This window comes from Sinocyclocheilus rhinocerous, unplaced genomic scaffold, assembly GCF_001515625.1.
Source record: "Sinocyclocheilus rhinocerous isolate Xijiao unplaced genomic scaffold, SAMN03320098_v1.1 scaffold31, whole genome shotgun sequence".
NCBI lineage: Eukaryota > Metazoa > Chordata > Actinopteri > Cypriniformes > Cyprinidae > Sinocyclocheilus > Sinocyclocheilus rhinocerous.
This window is the reverse complement of record NW_015638575.1, coordinates 19,536-35,044: the sequence shown is the minus strand read 5'-3', so window position 1 is coordinate 35,044 and position 15,509 is coordinate 19,536. Positions and strand designations below refer to the sequence as shown.

At 37.9% G+C, this 15,509-nt stretch overlaps 1 protein-coding gene across 2 annotated transcripts in view; it reads right to left on the bottom strand.

Annotated features, from left to right (window-relative positions):
- Positions 1 to 2,036: 2,036 nt before the first annotated feature.
- Positions 2,037 to 15,509, bottom strand: part of LOC107749841 (serine/threonine-protein kinase LMTK1-like) — a 25,157-nt gene continuing 11,684 nt past the window's right edge. For both annotated transcript variants that reach the window (XM_016565028.1, XM_016565029.1), the window contains exons 3-13: positions 12,259 to 12,338; positions 11,414 to 11,532; positions 10,787 to 10,874; positions 9,955 to 10,088; positions 9,301 to 9,385; positions 8,973 to 9,094; positions 8,624 to 8,773; positions 4,421 to 7,895; positions 4,174 to 4,318; positions 3,854 to 4,063; positions 2,037 to 2,480 (exon numbers count right to left, since the gene is read on the bottom strand). In XM_016565028.1, coding sequence (XP_016420514.1) covers positions 2,452 to 2,480; positions 3,854 to 4,063; positions 4,174 to 4,318; positions 4,421 to 7,895; positions 8,624 to 8,773; positions 8,973 to 9,094; positions 9,301 to 9,385; positions 9,955 to 10,088; positions 10,787 to 10,874; positions 11,414 to 11,532; positions 12,259 to 12,338 — 4,637 coding nt within the window. In that variant the 3' untranslated portion in view covers positions 2,037 to 2,451. The remainder of the gene's footprint in view (positions 2,481 to 3,853; positions 4,064 to 4,173; positions 4,319 to 4,420; positions 7,896 to 8,623; positions 8,774 to 8,972; positions 9,095 to 9,300; positions 9,386 to 9,954; positions 10,089 to 10,786; positions 10,875 to 11,413; positions 11,533 to 12,258; positions 12,339 to 15,509) is intronic.

Here is a 15,509-nt window from a genome sequence, read left to right as displayed (position 1 = left end):
ACAAATCTGTCAATTCTGTTACTTTACAATTCTGTTACTTAAAGGGTCAACTCTGTTTATGAACTATTTTCACAAAAAAACAATAAAATTGTTGTTTAAAATCTAATAAACATTATTGATTTATTTTTGCACCCTTATAATATTTTAACATTTCTTTTTTTAACTGGATATTGTATATAATATTTGTTATTTCTACACATTGCCTAATTTTTTTCCGTAACAGAGTTGACAAACAATACCATAAAGACATCTGTTTTTTCATTAAAAGTAGAAAAGGAAGTAACTTGTGTTTGGCAAGCACTGAATTATTAAAATTAAATATGTTTTCAATAAGATACTGAAAAAAAAAATCTGTTAGTGAAAATTTTTTTTTCTTAATTTTCTGCAATGCCAAATGTATCTCCAATTATAGAATCACCCATATATTATGATGAATCTGCTTTTAATGTGTTGTAATGAAAGTTACATATTAAAACGACAACAAACTGCAAGAGAGAACTGTCCAACAGAATAGTTTTATTTTTCTCACTAAATTTGTGACACATTTGAGGAACAGAATTACATACACTCTCGCTTAACATTATACTGCAATTTAAAACCATCGTACAGGCAAGTTTCCCAGGAAAAATCTGTGAATCCGCTGCTCTGAATCAGAATAACTTACAGGACGCAAATCCGGCTTGTGCCACATCACGTGATACATTTCTTTGGCAGAAAACACATTTTTTTCCTTTACCTCCCGAGTGCCCATTTGATCTTTCAGTAGTTTAAAATTGTTCAATCAAATACAAAAATAGTACAGACTGTTGTCTAGTTTGATCTAAGCTAGACGATTACATAGAATAAATGCCTTCACAGGCAAACAAACAGAACATATCGTGAGTAGCATATCGAGATTTATGCTTGGTTGGACGCACAGAAGTGTGCAGGTAGCATTGAGTCCCTCTGTACTGTACACTGTTCTCAGTCACATCAGCAGGCTCGTCTTCCTTGATCACGTCCGATGTGTTGTTTCCCAACCATATGAGGAAAAAAAAAATCACACGATCATATGTCCATTTTGTTCAGCCATTTAAATTGTTCCTATTGGTCTATTTATAAAGTCCAACTAGTTCAATGTGACACGTCTGTGAAGCGCTGCGGCTTGCAATGCTTAAAAGCATTGATCTGTTCTTCAAAGTTCAAGGAAATATAAAACATGTTGACTAATAAATAACACTCTTTAAGTATATGATTAACTCCCTGATCATAATACAACCCGGCTTCAATCCTCAAAAGATAGCAGGCATGTACACCATAATTTAATATGGTGAATACAGGTCAACTGGAACACTTTTTGATCATTTGTCATCGCCTCTGTTTATTTATAATATAATACAAATTATTACAATGATGTCATCTTACATTAATGATGATGCTTGAGTTTAAGTGTCCCTCTTCACCAGTAGTCACCCTAAATACATCATTAAATACAGTACTGTACACGTCAAATCATGAAATCCTCTATTACATAATAGGTTGTCAATTACATATTTTTTAATATTTATTTTTGAGATTATTTTGAGTTTTTCTACTTTTCTACGGCATATTAAAACTTCAGATCTTTTTTGTTATTATTTCATGGATTTAACTGCAGATATTCAGTCAGACTGTGAAACATGATTTCTGCCATGAACAGGGAAATAGCAAAAAATTAATAACCAAATCATTTGCCTGATGTACAAACTGATTTAAATTGAAGCACTGAATAAGTAAATAACAAAAATGATCTAAAACACTAAACATTCAAATTATGAAGAGATTCAATAATAATAATAATCCTAGTGTGATTATTAATAAAATCATAAAAGTGGTTTCAGAATGCCATGTCACCATAACACAATGCTACTCTCAGGCAGGTGACAAACACAAGGCAGCTGTGTGTCGTGAACTTCATTTTTGTCATAAAGACATTTAAATAACATCCTTTTTAAAACTCCTCCTTTTCTAGACAAACACTGCATTGATATTTCACAGTAAAAATCAGTTTGGTTTAGTTTTGTTACATTTCGCTAAGATGGCCTCATTCAATTTTTGATGCAGTAATACCTTTAGCGTCTCTTCAACACTTTCCAAAAATACAGTCTGATGTTGTAAACAGTCACAGTCAGTTTCCAGCAGGTCCATATAAACTAAGCAGATCCATCCAAACTTTGCTCATTTAATTTTAGGTTGTGTTTCCTATCATGTTTTAGTCATTTTCACATGTTTTTTCTTCTGGGGCCCCTTCAAAAGGGCTGCTCTGAAGTGTTTGCTGAAATTAAGAGGCACTGTCTTTGAGGGGATCCAAAAGCGGTTTCCAAAGAGATCAAAACCTCCTTCTTATTGTGATCTCCTCAATCAAAAAAGAAAATAAACAAAAATAAATAAGAGTCTGTCAGTGCTGCTCACTGCTGGCAGTAGTACGGTTATTCACTCTCTTTCCCCATCTTCACTGCTCCCTTGAGGGGAAAAAAACACATTAAATTTACATTAGCTTTATATTTCATTAACATGCAAATTATCCCAGGAATGTCTAAAGTATTTGGAAAATAAAAACAGATTTTTCTGTAGAATAAATCTGTTAAAAGACAATATAATTTGAAAAACAAAACTTCAAAACTAACATTAAATTGTGGACATTTTTATTTTAGCTGTTTCGGAGTCATGAAAACGCTTTTAATTAGTTTCACAATTATATTATTAACCTTTTAATTTTTAAAGTAAAAATGTTTTCATTTAGCTTCTGTTAACACTTCCCCACCATTGACAGAATTTTCTGGCAATCCATATTTTTACTGTTATATATTAGGGGGCGCTATTATGCATCTTCTGTACTAGTACAGAATCTCCAGATCAAAAAGCAAGCGAAGAAGAAGCAGAAAGAAGCACCGCTAATGCACATGTAAGCTGACATGCGTAGTCTTTGACAAAAGCACAAATCCACAAATTGGTTTATTTTGTTTAAAAGCAGAGGCTCTGTTTTTTTCATACATTGTATGCTCAGATAATCATACAACAAAATATTCTGGGGGCCATGAAAATTTTGTGAAAATTATAAAAAAAATGGTGGCGCTGTCTTGCAACATTTAAAAAAAATGCGTGCTGTGAGGGCGGGTAGACACTCGTGTGCGGGAGAATAAAGTGATTCACGGGACTCCCGCAAAATAGAAATATCTAAACATAAAATATCTAAAACAAATAAATTGTTAATCATCTATTGCACAAAAGCAACATGAACTAATATAAAATATACGATTTTATACTTATACGATTAACAGGTGCAAGCGTATGCAGTTTCTATTTAGGCTGTAACACGTGTTTGCAGCGTTGAGCAATGCAGTGCTGAAATTTGCGTGCTCACGAATCCTCTCATTATAACACACGAATTGTAGACATTATGAAAGATTCATTATGCATATATTTATTGTGTTATAACAGAGATTTGTGAGATTGCGATGAACTGAGATGTCTTTTAGAGATTATAAATGCAGCGCTCTTTGCTGGCATTCTGCCATGCCAAACCATGCACGCAGCAGCCGCTTGCTTTAGTTAAAAATAACAGTGTTCTGTGAATGTTGATGCTTTAATAACAAATATTTATCGGGAGCGTGTATGCTGGGATTTCATAAATTTCATGGAGAAAAAAGTAACGTAACTAGTAATGTAACTAATTACTAATTACTTTTGAAATAAAGTAATCAGAACAGTAACGTGATTACTTTTAAAAGGAGTAATCAGTAATTAGTAATTTGATTACATTTTCAGAGTAACTTGCCAAACACTGGTAAAGAGTTAATGATAAGAACACTGCTTCAAATATGTGCTGTCTCACCTCCTGCAGAATCCATATCTGAATCCGAGACATGTGTGATGGAGAAACGTGACACACTGGATGGAGAAACAGTAAAACGGGAGACCTGTGCCACAGGTTTAGTACTGCCACTCGGTAGGCTCGGCTTTGCAGTGATGTCCGGAGGAGACCCCTTAGGAGATGTGGGAAGGGGCAACAATGGGAAGTCATCTTCCCATTCAAACCCTGCACCTTAGATCGAAGACAAAGCAGGATGGAAAATAATTAGTGTTAAAAATACTCAAGAAAAGATACAAACTTTGCTTGGGCAAAAAAACAAAAACAAGGAAAGCGTGTCTTACTCTCTTCTGAGATGTTTCCGTCAGAAGAGTCATCGGAGGCATTGACCTTTTCCTGCTGGTTTTGTGCTTTACCCTTTGCACTTGGTTTGCTTGGCTCTCCACCCAAGGGAAAACTTTGATCTGCCAGCTCTTTGGTTGGGCTTTCCTGGAGGGGTTGACAAAATTGTATTATTAAACTTCCAAAGTACTCAAATGTGAATTAATATACCATCGAAAACATCTTAGAATAACTGGACAAAAAAAATACCTGGTCGAACAGAAAGACGGTGACATCATCAAAGAAAGACACCACCTTCTTTTTGTTCTCAGTTTCGTCAGACAGTGAGTCGCTGAGCAGCGTTGGCATCTTAAGCAGACTTCTGAGTTTGTGTGCATCGCTGCAGTCACTCACAATGATAGGTACGGTCAAGATCTCGTCCTCGCTTTCTTCGCTCTGTTCCTGGATACTGTAAGTCCGCAGCTCCTCATCGGACTCATCGCTATCCTCAGAGTCGCCGTCTTCCTCATCAGCCTCCTCTCCATCTGTGGGAGATACCCGTCCTTCTAGTGGAGGGGGAGGAGAGCCAGAACGTGTGAAGCTTCTTTTACGTCCTCCTTCTTCACAGTCCTTACTCATGGATTCCAGTCTCTCATGTGTAGGGGAACTGTTCCTTTCCTTCTGAGATGCTAGTTCCTCTTCGAACAAAATGACATCTTTGACAATGCCCTCTTCATTCTCATCAATAAGGACCTCTGGAATATTGGTGTTTGCACCATCACCCTCAGAAGTTATTTGGTCGAGAGACACACTATCTTCACTACCTACTTGCTTGAAAGATTCCTCTTGCTTTACATCGGGACCAAGCAAAGTATCTGAATCAGATACTTCAGATGGTACGAGTTCTGCAGAAAGATCTGAATCTACACCAAAATTTTCATCCTCATCAAAATGATCTTTTATGGTAGACACTTCATTATCAGGAGATGAAAGAGGCACACTACTGTTTCTGTTGCAACCAGACATACTTTCTTCGATCTTTGATGGAGCGTTTGAGGTTGCATCGTCAGACTGTTCAGGAGCCTTTTCAGTTTCCTTTGAAGATGGCAAATGATATTCATCTCCATCTGCCTCCTTTTTTGGAGGAAGTTGCTCCTCTTTATCTATAATTTCCTCTGGTCCATCTTTCTGATCTTCAAGTTCATTGATGTCCTCTTCGCTTTCTTTATCTTTCCCAGCATCATAGTCAGAGAAGTAGGCTGAATCTCTGTATGGAGTTTTATCACTCAGCGCTTTCAACTCTCCATCATTGCTCTCAAATGTTGTCAGTGCCATTACAGTATCAATATTGTCCTCTAGTTTCTCATCTTCTGCCCTTTTAATCTCTTGTTCTTCACTGACAAAGTTAGACCCAGAGGTCACTTTTCCCAAGGGTTGGATAAAAACCTTAGAATCTTGTAGCTCATGGGGTTCCTTTAGGACAAACTCTGGAGATTCATTGTTTTCAGTGTCATATCCACTGTCCACTGTCTTGGGAGAGCTTGACGGATGAATAGAGGCAGGACTGAGTGTCTCGCTGGAACATGCTGTAGATGGAATGTCAATGGAGTCCATGGAGTCTGGCGTACCAACCTGCTTTTGTAATGACTTGAATGTTGGATTGGTGTAGTCAACAGTTTCCACTTCAATGGTGAAGTCACCAAAAATCCCAGAGGTTACGTCAGTGATGTCATCATCGCTGCAGTCATCAATCTCCACCAGACTGATACTAGAGCGTCCATGGTCCACACCACTGTCTGCTGTCTTGCTTAAGTCTGACTCTGGCTCTGATTTGGGTAACTCAGCTTGGGATTTCTCCAATTGTGGAGTGATGGCAATAATTTCAGTTTTGGGATCTGTTGGAGATGCAACTTCATGCAAAGCTTTTTCTTGCTTCAAGTTTGCTTCCCCTACCGCAATATCCACATACTGCTGGGAGAAGTCAAACTGTTTGGCACCTTCCCCTGATGACTCTATTTTGGAGACTATATATCCAACAGATAAAGGTGCTTGGCCTAGGTGTTGGTCTTTTTTGGGCAATGTCATAGGTTTCCCTGGAATACAGTCAATCATGAAGCAGTTCCTCACAAATGTTCCTGTTAGAGGATCTACAAAATGTGAACTGCTCAAAGCTTGACAACATGGCACGGGATATACTTCAGCCTCTCTGGGTTCATGGCACATATGGATATATGAGCTGCACTCGGGTGAAGGGTTTGAAGGTACATGTCTTCCATGCACCAGGCAAGTGTTGGTTTTGACTGTTGCCTCTAAGTAGTCAACAGGTTTGGCCATATGGTACGACAGGGTCTGCTCTTCTGGCCATGTATCCTCAACGTCAGTCATCGGCATATTGTAGTGGAAATCTGCATACGAATCTTGAATACAAGACCCCTGTCTTTGACTCAAGGTCCTTGTGTTTGTATTTGCTGGATTGCTGGTGGACCAGCTTCTTCCTCGCCTTTCCACAAAGATGTCTTCCTCTTCATCAGAGTCGCTGTCATCTCGTCCTACAAATATAGCCCCACCTGATGCCATGTCAATACAAACTGAGTGGCTACCTGGCATAGTCTTCCTCAAAGAGCCCATCATATCATAATATCCTCCCATAACGTTCTTTCCTATAATGGAGCCTTGAATGTTCTCCAAGTAAGGATCAGCATAGCCTTGTGGAGGACTTCCAAGTGATGGTGAGACGCCTAAAGGCTCCTCCAGTTCCCCAAGTGCCTGTCTTAAGTTTCGAGACCCCCAGCTCTCTTCTGGAGGCTCTGTTGGGTCTCGTATCAGGTAGCGGTCTATGATCCTAGGAGGTGATGGTTCATAGTAGTAACCTCCATCCCTGTCTTTGTATGAGACATAGTGACCAGACTCCCATGCTCTAAGAGGGCTACCATGGTCCAAAAGAGGCTCCATAGTTAGAGACATAGCAGGACTTGTGTCTGAATCATAGGCACTACTTTTGTGGATATCTGCTGACCAATAAATGTCTGGTTTATCTTCAGGGGGACAGTTCATACACTCCCGAGAGTCTCCACTACCTGTTAGAAAACTTGCATTGCTCCCCCCAAACTCTGGGCTGTAAGCACACATGGTGAAGTTCATATCAATATTGCTTTGTACTGGCTCCTCAATGCGAATGTAGTACTCATTATTCACTGATGGACTGTGAGCACTCAGGACTGGTACCACACCAGGGGTGTGTAGTTTTTTGGGCTCATAATATGAAGGAGAAACCCCTAGGGCAAGTCCTTCAACAGCACAGCCCCCCACTATTCCGCCCGGAGGGTAGTACACCTCTTGACAATGGGGACTGCCTTGACCCAAAGTGCCCGTGGTGGATGAGGATTGGTAGTGCTGTTCAGCCCGTGCCTGCTCCCACTTGTACTCAAAGTTGAGGCCATGGCTGGTTTCAGTAACCGTTAAGATGTCATCTCCAGATTCTGAATGGTAGCCGTCTCCAGTGGGGAACTGCTCCAGTAGGGGGAATGAGGAAGTGGTGGATGACATGGGCATGTCGATTGCTAGTGCACCGGCTCCATGGACATTAGCATGGCTTGTGTTTGGTCTCATGGAGTTCCAGCGTCTCTCAAAGTCTTCCTCTGCCTCACTGGCTCCTTTGGCACATAGGTAACTTAGCAGCAGATGAACTTCTTCTGCATTGGGCCTCTGATCAGGCTGAAGCCAACAGAACTGCATGACTTCATACCTGGGGATACAGAAACACAAACATCATACCGTTTTAGAGAAAATGTTACTAAAAGTTTCACTTCAAAATTGACTTCTTAATGAGTTTTTTGGATCTATTTTTCAGTAGGAATAAATCTAAAAATCTTTAAAACAAGATACATTTACTTGAGAAGTAACTGCATAAAATGTTTTTTTAGATTGCATTTTATAGCTTGAGATCAATCAATTAACAATATAATATCTTAAAATCCAATGCAGTGTTGGACCTCAAGCAAATTTATTTTATTTAAAGAATTTTTAGAAATTTTAACTGGAAACCCTGTTGAAAAAAACAGCATATGCTGGTTAGGTATGTTTTGAAGCATGGTTTGAGCTGTTTTAAGCTGGTCCTTAGCTGGTTATGAGCTTGCCCTGGGCAGGAGCTAGTTGCTTAGAACCAGCGCATGACCAGCTTAAACCAGCTCAAGACCAGCTAAGGACCAGCTTAAACCGACTCAAACCAGCTGCCATGCTTCAAAACATACCTAACCACCATATGCATGCTGTTTTTTTCAGTTAAATTGTGTTAAAACCAAACTATCTGAATATCTGAAACAACAAAATTTAAATAGTTTTAAGAGCAAAGACTCCAAAAGAGAAGGGTGAAAACTGAAAGGCTCTAGCAAATTGACAATTCAGGGCTCTAACTCTAGGTAATGGTTAATAAAAAGAGTAAGAAGTGCAATTTAAAGTTTATTAGACACCCACCAGCGGTCAGAAAGAGGGTACTTAAGAAGTGGCTTGGGCAGCTTCAATTGCTGGTCCTTTACAGCATAGCTGAGAACCTGTCGGTCTGAATAATGGCGGTACGGCTGATTCCCCAACTCAAACAGCTCCCAGATTGTTACACCGAGTGACCTTATGTACAGAGAGAAACAGAGTATTCTGGTAAATAACAGCAATTAATGCATCAATCAATAATGACTTGATATCTATAATCAATAATAAAGGTTATTCAGGAGGCTGTTTGTTCTTCATAAAACTGCAAAATAAAGGCCTAAATTCAACACTAAATTTATGTTACACAGATGCAAGAATTTCATGTGAAGGTACTGACCAGATGTTGCTTTCCTTGGTTTGGTCCACCACCAGTAAGTTACCATGAACCTCATCAACCAGTTCAGGGGCAATCCAGCGTAAGGGAATCCAGGTCTGGTCTGATGTCACAAAGTAGTCATCCTGGGGATAAACAGACATGAAGAGAAAGAGCTCGAGTTAATGAAATTCACTTACCACATTTTGAGTAAAAAAAGCACAAAATCAACAAGTAAATGAATGCAATCTAAATATAATCTAAAATATTCAGGTTTATATTACTATTAATAATTAGACATTTTATAGATACAAATTAGTAGATAAAAATGTATAGATTTAAGTGTACACACCTTGTACTTGTTATGCGATAGTCCATAGTCTCCAATCTTAACTTTTATGTCTGATGTTAGCAGGCAGTTTCTTAAAGCCAGATCACTGCAGAAAATCAGAGCACCAAAAATAAATAAATAAATAAACGATAAGCACCTTCTGAAAATAGGACATGGCCTACATGATTTCGTATCGCTAGCTCAAACATAACTGGATGACATTTACAAAACTGCAAGCCTGCACAAAATTAACATACAGTTACAAAGTATGACAGATGCAATGCCAGAAATAGCCGTCATTTTACTGCACTGTGATGTTACTTTCCAAAAATAATTCTTCAGGAACCTGTTCAAAGTATCTTGGCAAGGACATGTTAAATTTGCTTGTAGATGTGTGGTGACCCCCGGCAACAAAATCACTGATGCTGGAGTGGAGTAAAAACACTCAGGCAGCATCAGGAGATTGTTGCAGGGAGAAACCATGAGACAGGAAGCAGGCAATGCAGATATTCACACTCATTAGCTTCATGCTCATACTGTTAAATCGGATGGCAGTTTTCCAGTACTCAAATTGAGAATGATAAAGAAGATTGTGATGATAACTATTATATTTCGGTTCTAAAGGATTCAAAGGTTCTCCAAAAAGTTGAAGTAAATATAAAAGTGTTGGCTGACCTATGGGTGAAGTTGTTTTTGTGAAGGTGAAGCAGGCCTGAAGTGATCTCACACGCCATCCTCTGAAGTAGTAAGGGGTCAGGGGTCATGGAATCTGTTGCCCAGCAGCTTCGCAGGTAACCTTTAACATCACCCTGTTGACATTAAACACATAAAACACATGCTAAAACACAAAATGCTAATCAGTATGTATAAACATCAAAAGATTGTGCTGTGAGCCTGATTATTTTCAGCTAACCACTGGGGGGCGATATATAGCAAGACATCATGAGAGCAGCTATTTGATGTTGTTGCTAAGCGCAGTTCTGTTTCAAAATAATATGCTGTTGCACATGTGACCTAGGTAGGCAATAACAGAAGAAGAATGACATGAAATAAAGAAGCACACTATCATGTTGTGACCCTTGCATTTCCACCTTATTTTTTTAAGTTGAAGCTGTTGCCTCTGAATGTGCTTTTGATTCATGAGCTGCTATAGGTGAATAACAAAGTGCAGTAAACGGTAAAAATATTTGCGCTACAAACCAGTGCTTTTGATTAATAAAATTAATTAAAATAATATGATGATAAATACCAGTTTGCAAAATCAAGCAGCAAAATGTACTGTTTTGATAGAGCTAAAATTGGCTAAAAATTGGCCTACTGGCCAAACTCTCTAAAGTCTCCATCATATTCTGGTATCTAGATATGGCCCCCTTCAATGAAAGTCTATGAGAAGTTTCATTGTCCACAAGGCAAACGTCCCAAAAAGTCACCCTTAAGAAAAGAAAAGAAACAAAACAAAAAAAATAAAAATAAAAAAAATAAATAAAAAAATAAAAATTGGACTAACCAGTGGGCAGAACTCCATGACCACTAAGTAGGGTGTGACCTCTGTGCACTGAGCGAGGCATTGCACTAGAGCCGGATGCTGGAGAGACCTGCAGAAAGAGTTTCAGCCCAATCATCATTACAATACACCACAATCATACTATACACTCAGAGATGAATATTCTGTCATCATTTACTCACCCTCATGTTGTTCCAAACCTGTATGGATTTCTTTCTGTTGTAGAACCCAAAAGAACATACTCTTTTTTTTTTTTTTTTTTGCACATACAATGAAAGTCAATGGGGTCAGTGTTGCTTTGGACCCCTTTGACGTTCATTTTATGGAACAGTTCTTCAAAATATCTTCTTTTGTGTTCCACAGTTTTGCAACAACATGAGGGTGAGTACACGATGAGAGAACATTTATTTTTGAGTGAACTATCCATTTAATGTCTTACATTTTAATGTGTTTATTACAAATTACTATTTTTAGCAGACATACTAGCCTAAGCAACAGTATATTTTTTATAGGGTCCCGTCACCCTTGGAGGAGTTTGAGCCTAAAAATGTTCAAATCTTTTTATTTATTCTTGCAAAAGAGATTAAATAAAATGTATAAATGAAATATACAATGCAATGATTTGTTTACCGGTATGGCCGGGCCTCTTCCAGAAAATGCATCTGGTCCTGCACGCTGGCACTGGCCTTTAGTTCCTTCACCACCACCTGGGTATTGCTGAGACCAGAGTGAACCTCCCCCAACAATACCTGCGAACGACATCCCACCAACACACAAACACACAAGGGAAAGACAACAGAAACACACATACAGGTATGAACAGAGGGAAAATGGACAACACACACACAATTATGGACAGGGTGACACAGATAGACACAAACAGATGTGCACATAAAGGAAATGGGTACACAGGAAGGGAGGAAGGAAATGGAAGACAAATGGAAGATATTCCACACAAACAAACCCAAAAAAGATTTAAATCAAGTCCAGGAATCATGCGAAAAGATGCTCAAAAGGAAATGCATTAAGACGAAACAACACAAAACCAAATGAGACATTGTTAAACATGCAGCCGCAGAGACACAGACATACAGATGGACATACCCATTTAATGGAAAGTTGGGGTAATTGGGGTAGTGTGTGTTTATGTATGTGTGTTACAAAAAGACAAAGAAGCAGAGAGAAAGAGAGAAAGAATGAGAGTGAATGAGGCACAATTATTCCAAACACTAAAGTGCTTCTGTAATTCACTTCTACACAGAAATATCATCAAATTCTCGACACAAGTCCAACATCAAAGCTTGAGTATTACTGAGGCGCGGCAAAGGTAAAACGGTGTGTAAGACATTTTCACATCCTTGGGTCTAAACTACAGAACTAAATCTTTGATCCGTAGCAGAACATGCCTAAGGCATTCATATCTGTGAGGTGCACAAACACACAAAGCAAATAAACAATAAACCAACTACACTTACCTTGCCAAACCAGCCATGCCCAATCTCCTTTATATAAAGCAAACTGTGACGGCCAAGATCCGTGGATCTCAGGAGCTGGACTAAAAAAGGAAAAATGACATGCCATGAATAAGAAATATTTCTGTTTTACAGACAATCAGATGTTCTTGCTTCTAATGCAGCACAAGATGCTTTTCAGATCATTCTCAAAGTGCTGCTTCATCAAGATTTCAATTAATTTGTTATGCTGACAATATAATTTGGAATTAAAAATGGTATTAAATTAGAAAAATGCAGAACAGCAGCATTTTCACATTTGGACCCCTATTGCATCTAATATATGTTAGAGCCATTGCATTGTCAAATAAGCAAACGTATAAAAACAAAACGGATGAAAAATACTAATAAATTTTTTTAATTAAAATACACATAAAAAAAAACAACAAAAAAAACCCCCAGAATTTAAACAACATTAATAACTATTCCAACACACCCTTAGTGCACAATTGAGCATTGCAAGTGCATAAAACAAAGTTTCGTCAAGATTTTCCTTTCCTCCGACAAGAAAATCATCCTCCAAATATCCTCTCCAAAAAGCAGTGAGCAATCTTCTGTGCAAAAGTGATGTTGAAAGGCACACAATCAAATTCAAGAGATCGTCTGAAGAGTTCAAAATCTCCCCTTGATCTATCAGACTGCTTGAAAGGCATTTTTCTGAAAAGCAGAAGTCAGAGAAAGCTGCCGCAGAAGGGACGAATTTGACTAGTGATTTTCTGTACCATCTGACAGATCCTTGCATATCTCTATCAGCTCAAAAAGCCATAACAGTCCCTTTCTCTCTTTCACTCATCTCATCGTGCCCATAAACAGTTTATTGTAAAAGTCTATGACATACTGTCTCACTCTCTGTCCCCTTTTTATGCAGCAGCCATATTTTACACCCATGTGGTGTTGCAGAGACTGCTCATTCTGCCTGCCCCCTCTCAGAGAGCCCTCGCTGGGGAGAATCGGGCTCTTTGTCATGCTGGCGGTGCTGCTTGGTACCACTGAGAGGACGGAAACACTAATGCTATTATTCCTGTTTCTAGCTCAGCACTGGGAAAGCAAATGGCCGGTAAGCAAATCAGAAATGTTTGATGTGGGTGTAGGATAGGAAAGAACAAATCAGAATAAATATTGTAATATAATATAAAGTAAACAACTGTACAGAATATATGAAGAGATTGAAGATATAGTTACAAACTGCCTGGATTTCAACTGTGTGAAATTCAATTATGAATTAAATCAATGTGTATCTCAAACATTAGCAGTACAAAGCCAAACACAAAGAACACTTTCAAATATTCTACCAGTGTTTTTATTGTTAACTAAAACTAAAACTATAAAAAAAATATAAAGCTGAAATAAAACAAAAATAAATATTAATAATAAAAAAATTATAATAATAAAATAAAAAATAGAAATGTTGCCCTGGAAAATAACTGAAATAAAGTTAATAAAGAATAAAAAAATAAAGTAAGTGCTAAAATGACTAAAACTAAAGCTGAGAAATAAATTAAATCTAGCAATTAAAAAATCTAGAAAAATTTAAAATGACTTAAAAATATGACTTAGTTTTGAAATTACTAAAATGTAAACAAAAATGAAAATCGAAAATGTGAAAATTAAAGCTAATTGAAAATATTAATAAATTGTATAAATAGTACTGTAAAATATCACAGTATTAAAATAATGCTCGACAAATCTCTAGTATCCCGCTAGAAGATCCAGTTTGAGCTGTGTTTTGGAACATGACAGATGGTTTCTAGATGGTCTAAGCCAGTGTTTCCCAACCTTTTTTTAGTCGCGGCACCCTTTGGAAATTTTAACAAACTTGTGGCACCCTACAAAATTAATTTTGTCACAATATTTGAATTTCTAACTTCGATATGATAATTTGAAAAGTATAGATATTCGGTACAACAGGGAAGAACTGCAGAATATAATGTCATACAGATATTTTTAATATTATTAAAAAAATTTGTCCATCAATGGTGGCAATCAGTAGGCTAATTTCTAATGAAAAGACCTATGTATATGACAGATTTTAATGTAGGCTTTTATACATATGTAAACATCATTTAATTACCATTATAACTAGCTATCTCACAAATTTTTGCTCACTCAGTGTTTTTTTAATTTTACAGTGGGGTAATTTTGGTGCAGTAGCACGAAATAGCTTGATTTCAAACTTTGAATTGAATAAAAAATGACAAGAAAGCAGTCAGTAATAAAATAAGAACAAATAAAGAAATTAATAATGATAGCACAAATAAAAAATAAAGACAGGCCTTCAAATTAAATAAATTGCTTTTTAGTTTTTCAAGTAGGTCTAACAGTAGGGTTAAGATATTTAACTTGGTTTTTTTTTACCAATTATCCAAATAATGTTTAGTCCTAGAAAGCTATTATTATCAGAACACGTGAGCATAACATAGCGGTTAGCAGATCAATGAATGAGAGGGCAGCGTTACCAGAGTTGCCCATATACCACACCATGTTACAACACAGTAGGGCTATTGCAGACAGAAACAATACTGTACTACATCGATGTTTCCTGTCGGCTCAATTTTTGAGTGGACTTTGCTGTTCCGATGAGCATGAACGGTATACGAGTGGAGCGACTGAGCGGAGCGCACACGCATAGAGCGGGATAATACGCAGAGCGTCACACCACGTGAAAGTGAAACCTGAGCGGTGAACTAATTTTCGGCAGCCGAAATTTCGGTGCATCTCTAATTATTGGCGACATCAGAAATGGATATTATATAATAGATGCTTTTTTGAACATTTTAGCAATTTAAAAATATAAAAAAATCATTTTTTACACGGCACCCCTGCTCTCGACAGACGACACCCCGGTTGGGAAACACTGGTCTAAAGTATTATTGTGTCTGTGGAAAGCCTTTTTGTAACTGTCTATTGGCATTTTGTAATTGGGTTAGACTGAACACTAGATGGTTCTAAATGGTGGTGGTTTTAAATCAGTACAGTACCTTAATGACAGTTACCTCATATGTAGGCCAGGGTTCATGCAAGGTGCTTAAATTTGGATTTTTTTTTCAGAAATTCTGAGATTTCCTTTCATCCGTCTGTCTGTCTGTCTGTCTGTCGTTCTATCCAGGGCCGTTTTAACCATTGGGCTAGGCGGGGCTGAAGCCCCGGGGCCCGAGCAAGGAGGGGGGCCGTGATTGGCTGTGGAGTAGATTGACTGGAGCGCCGATCGCCAAAGC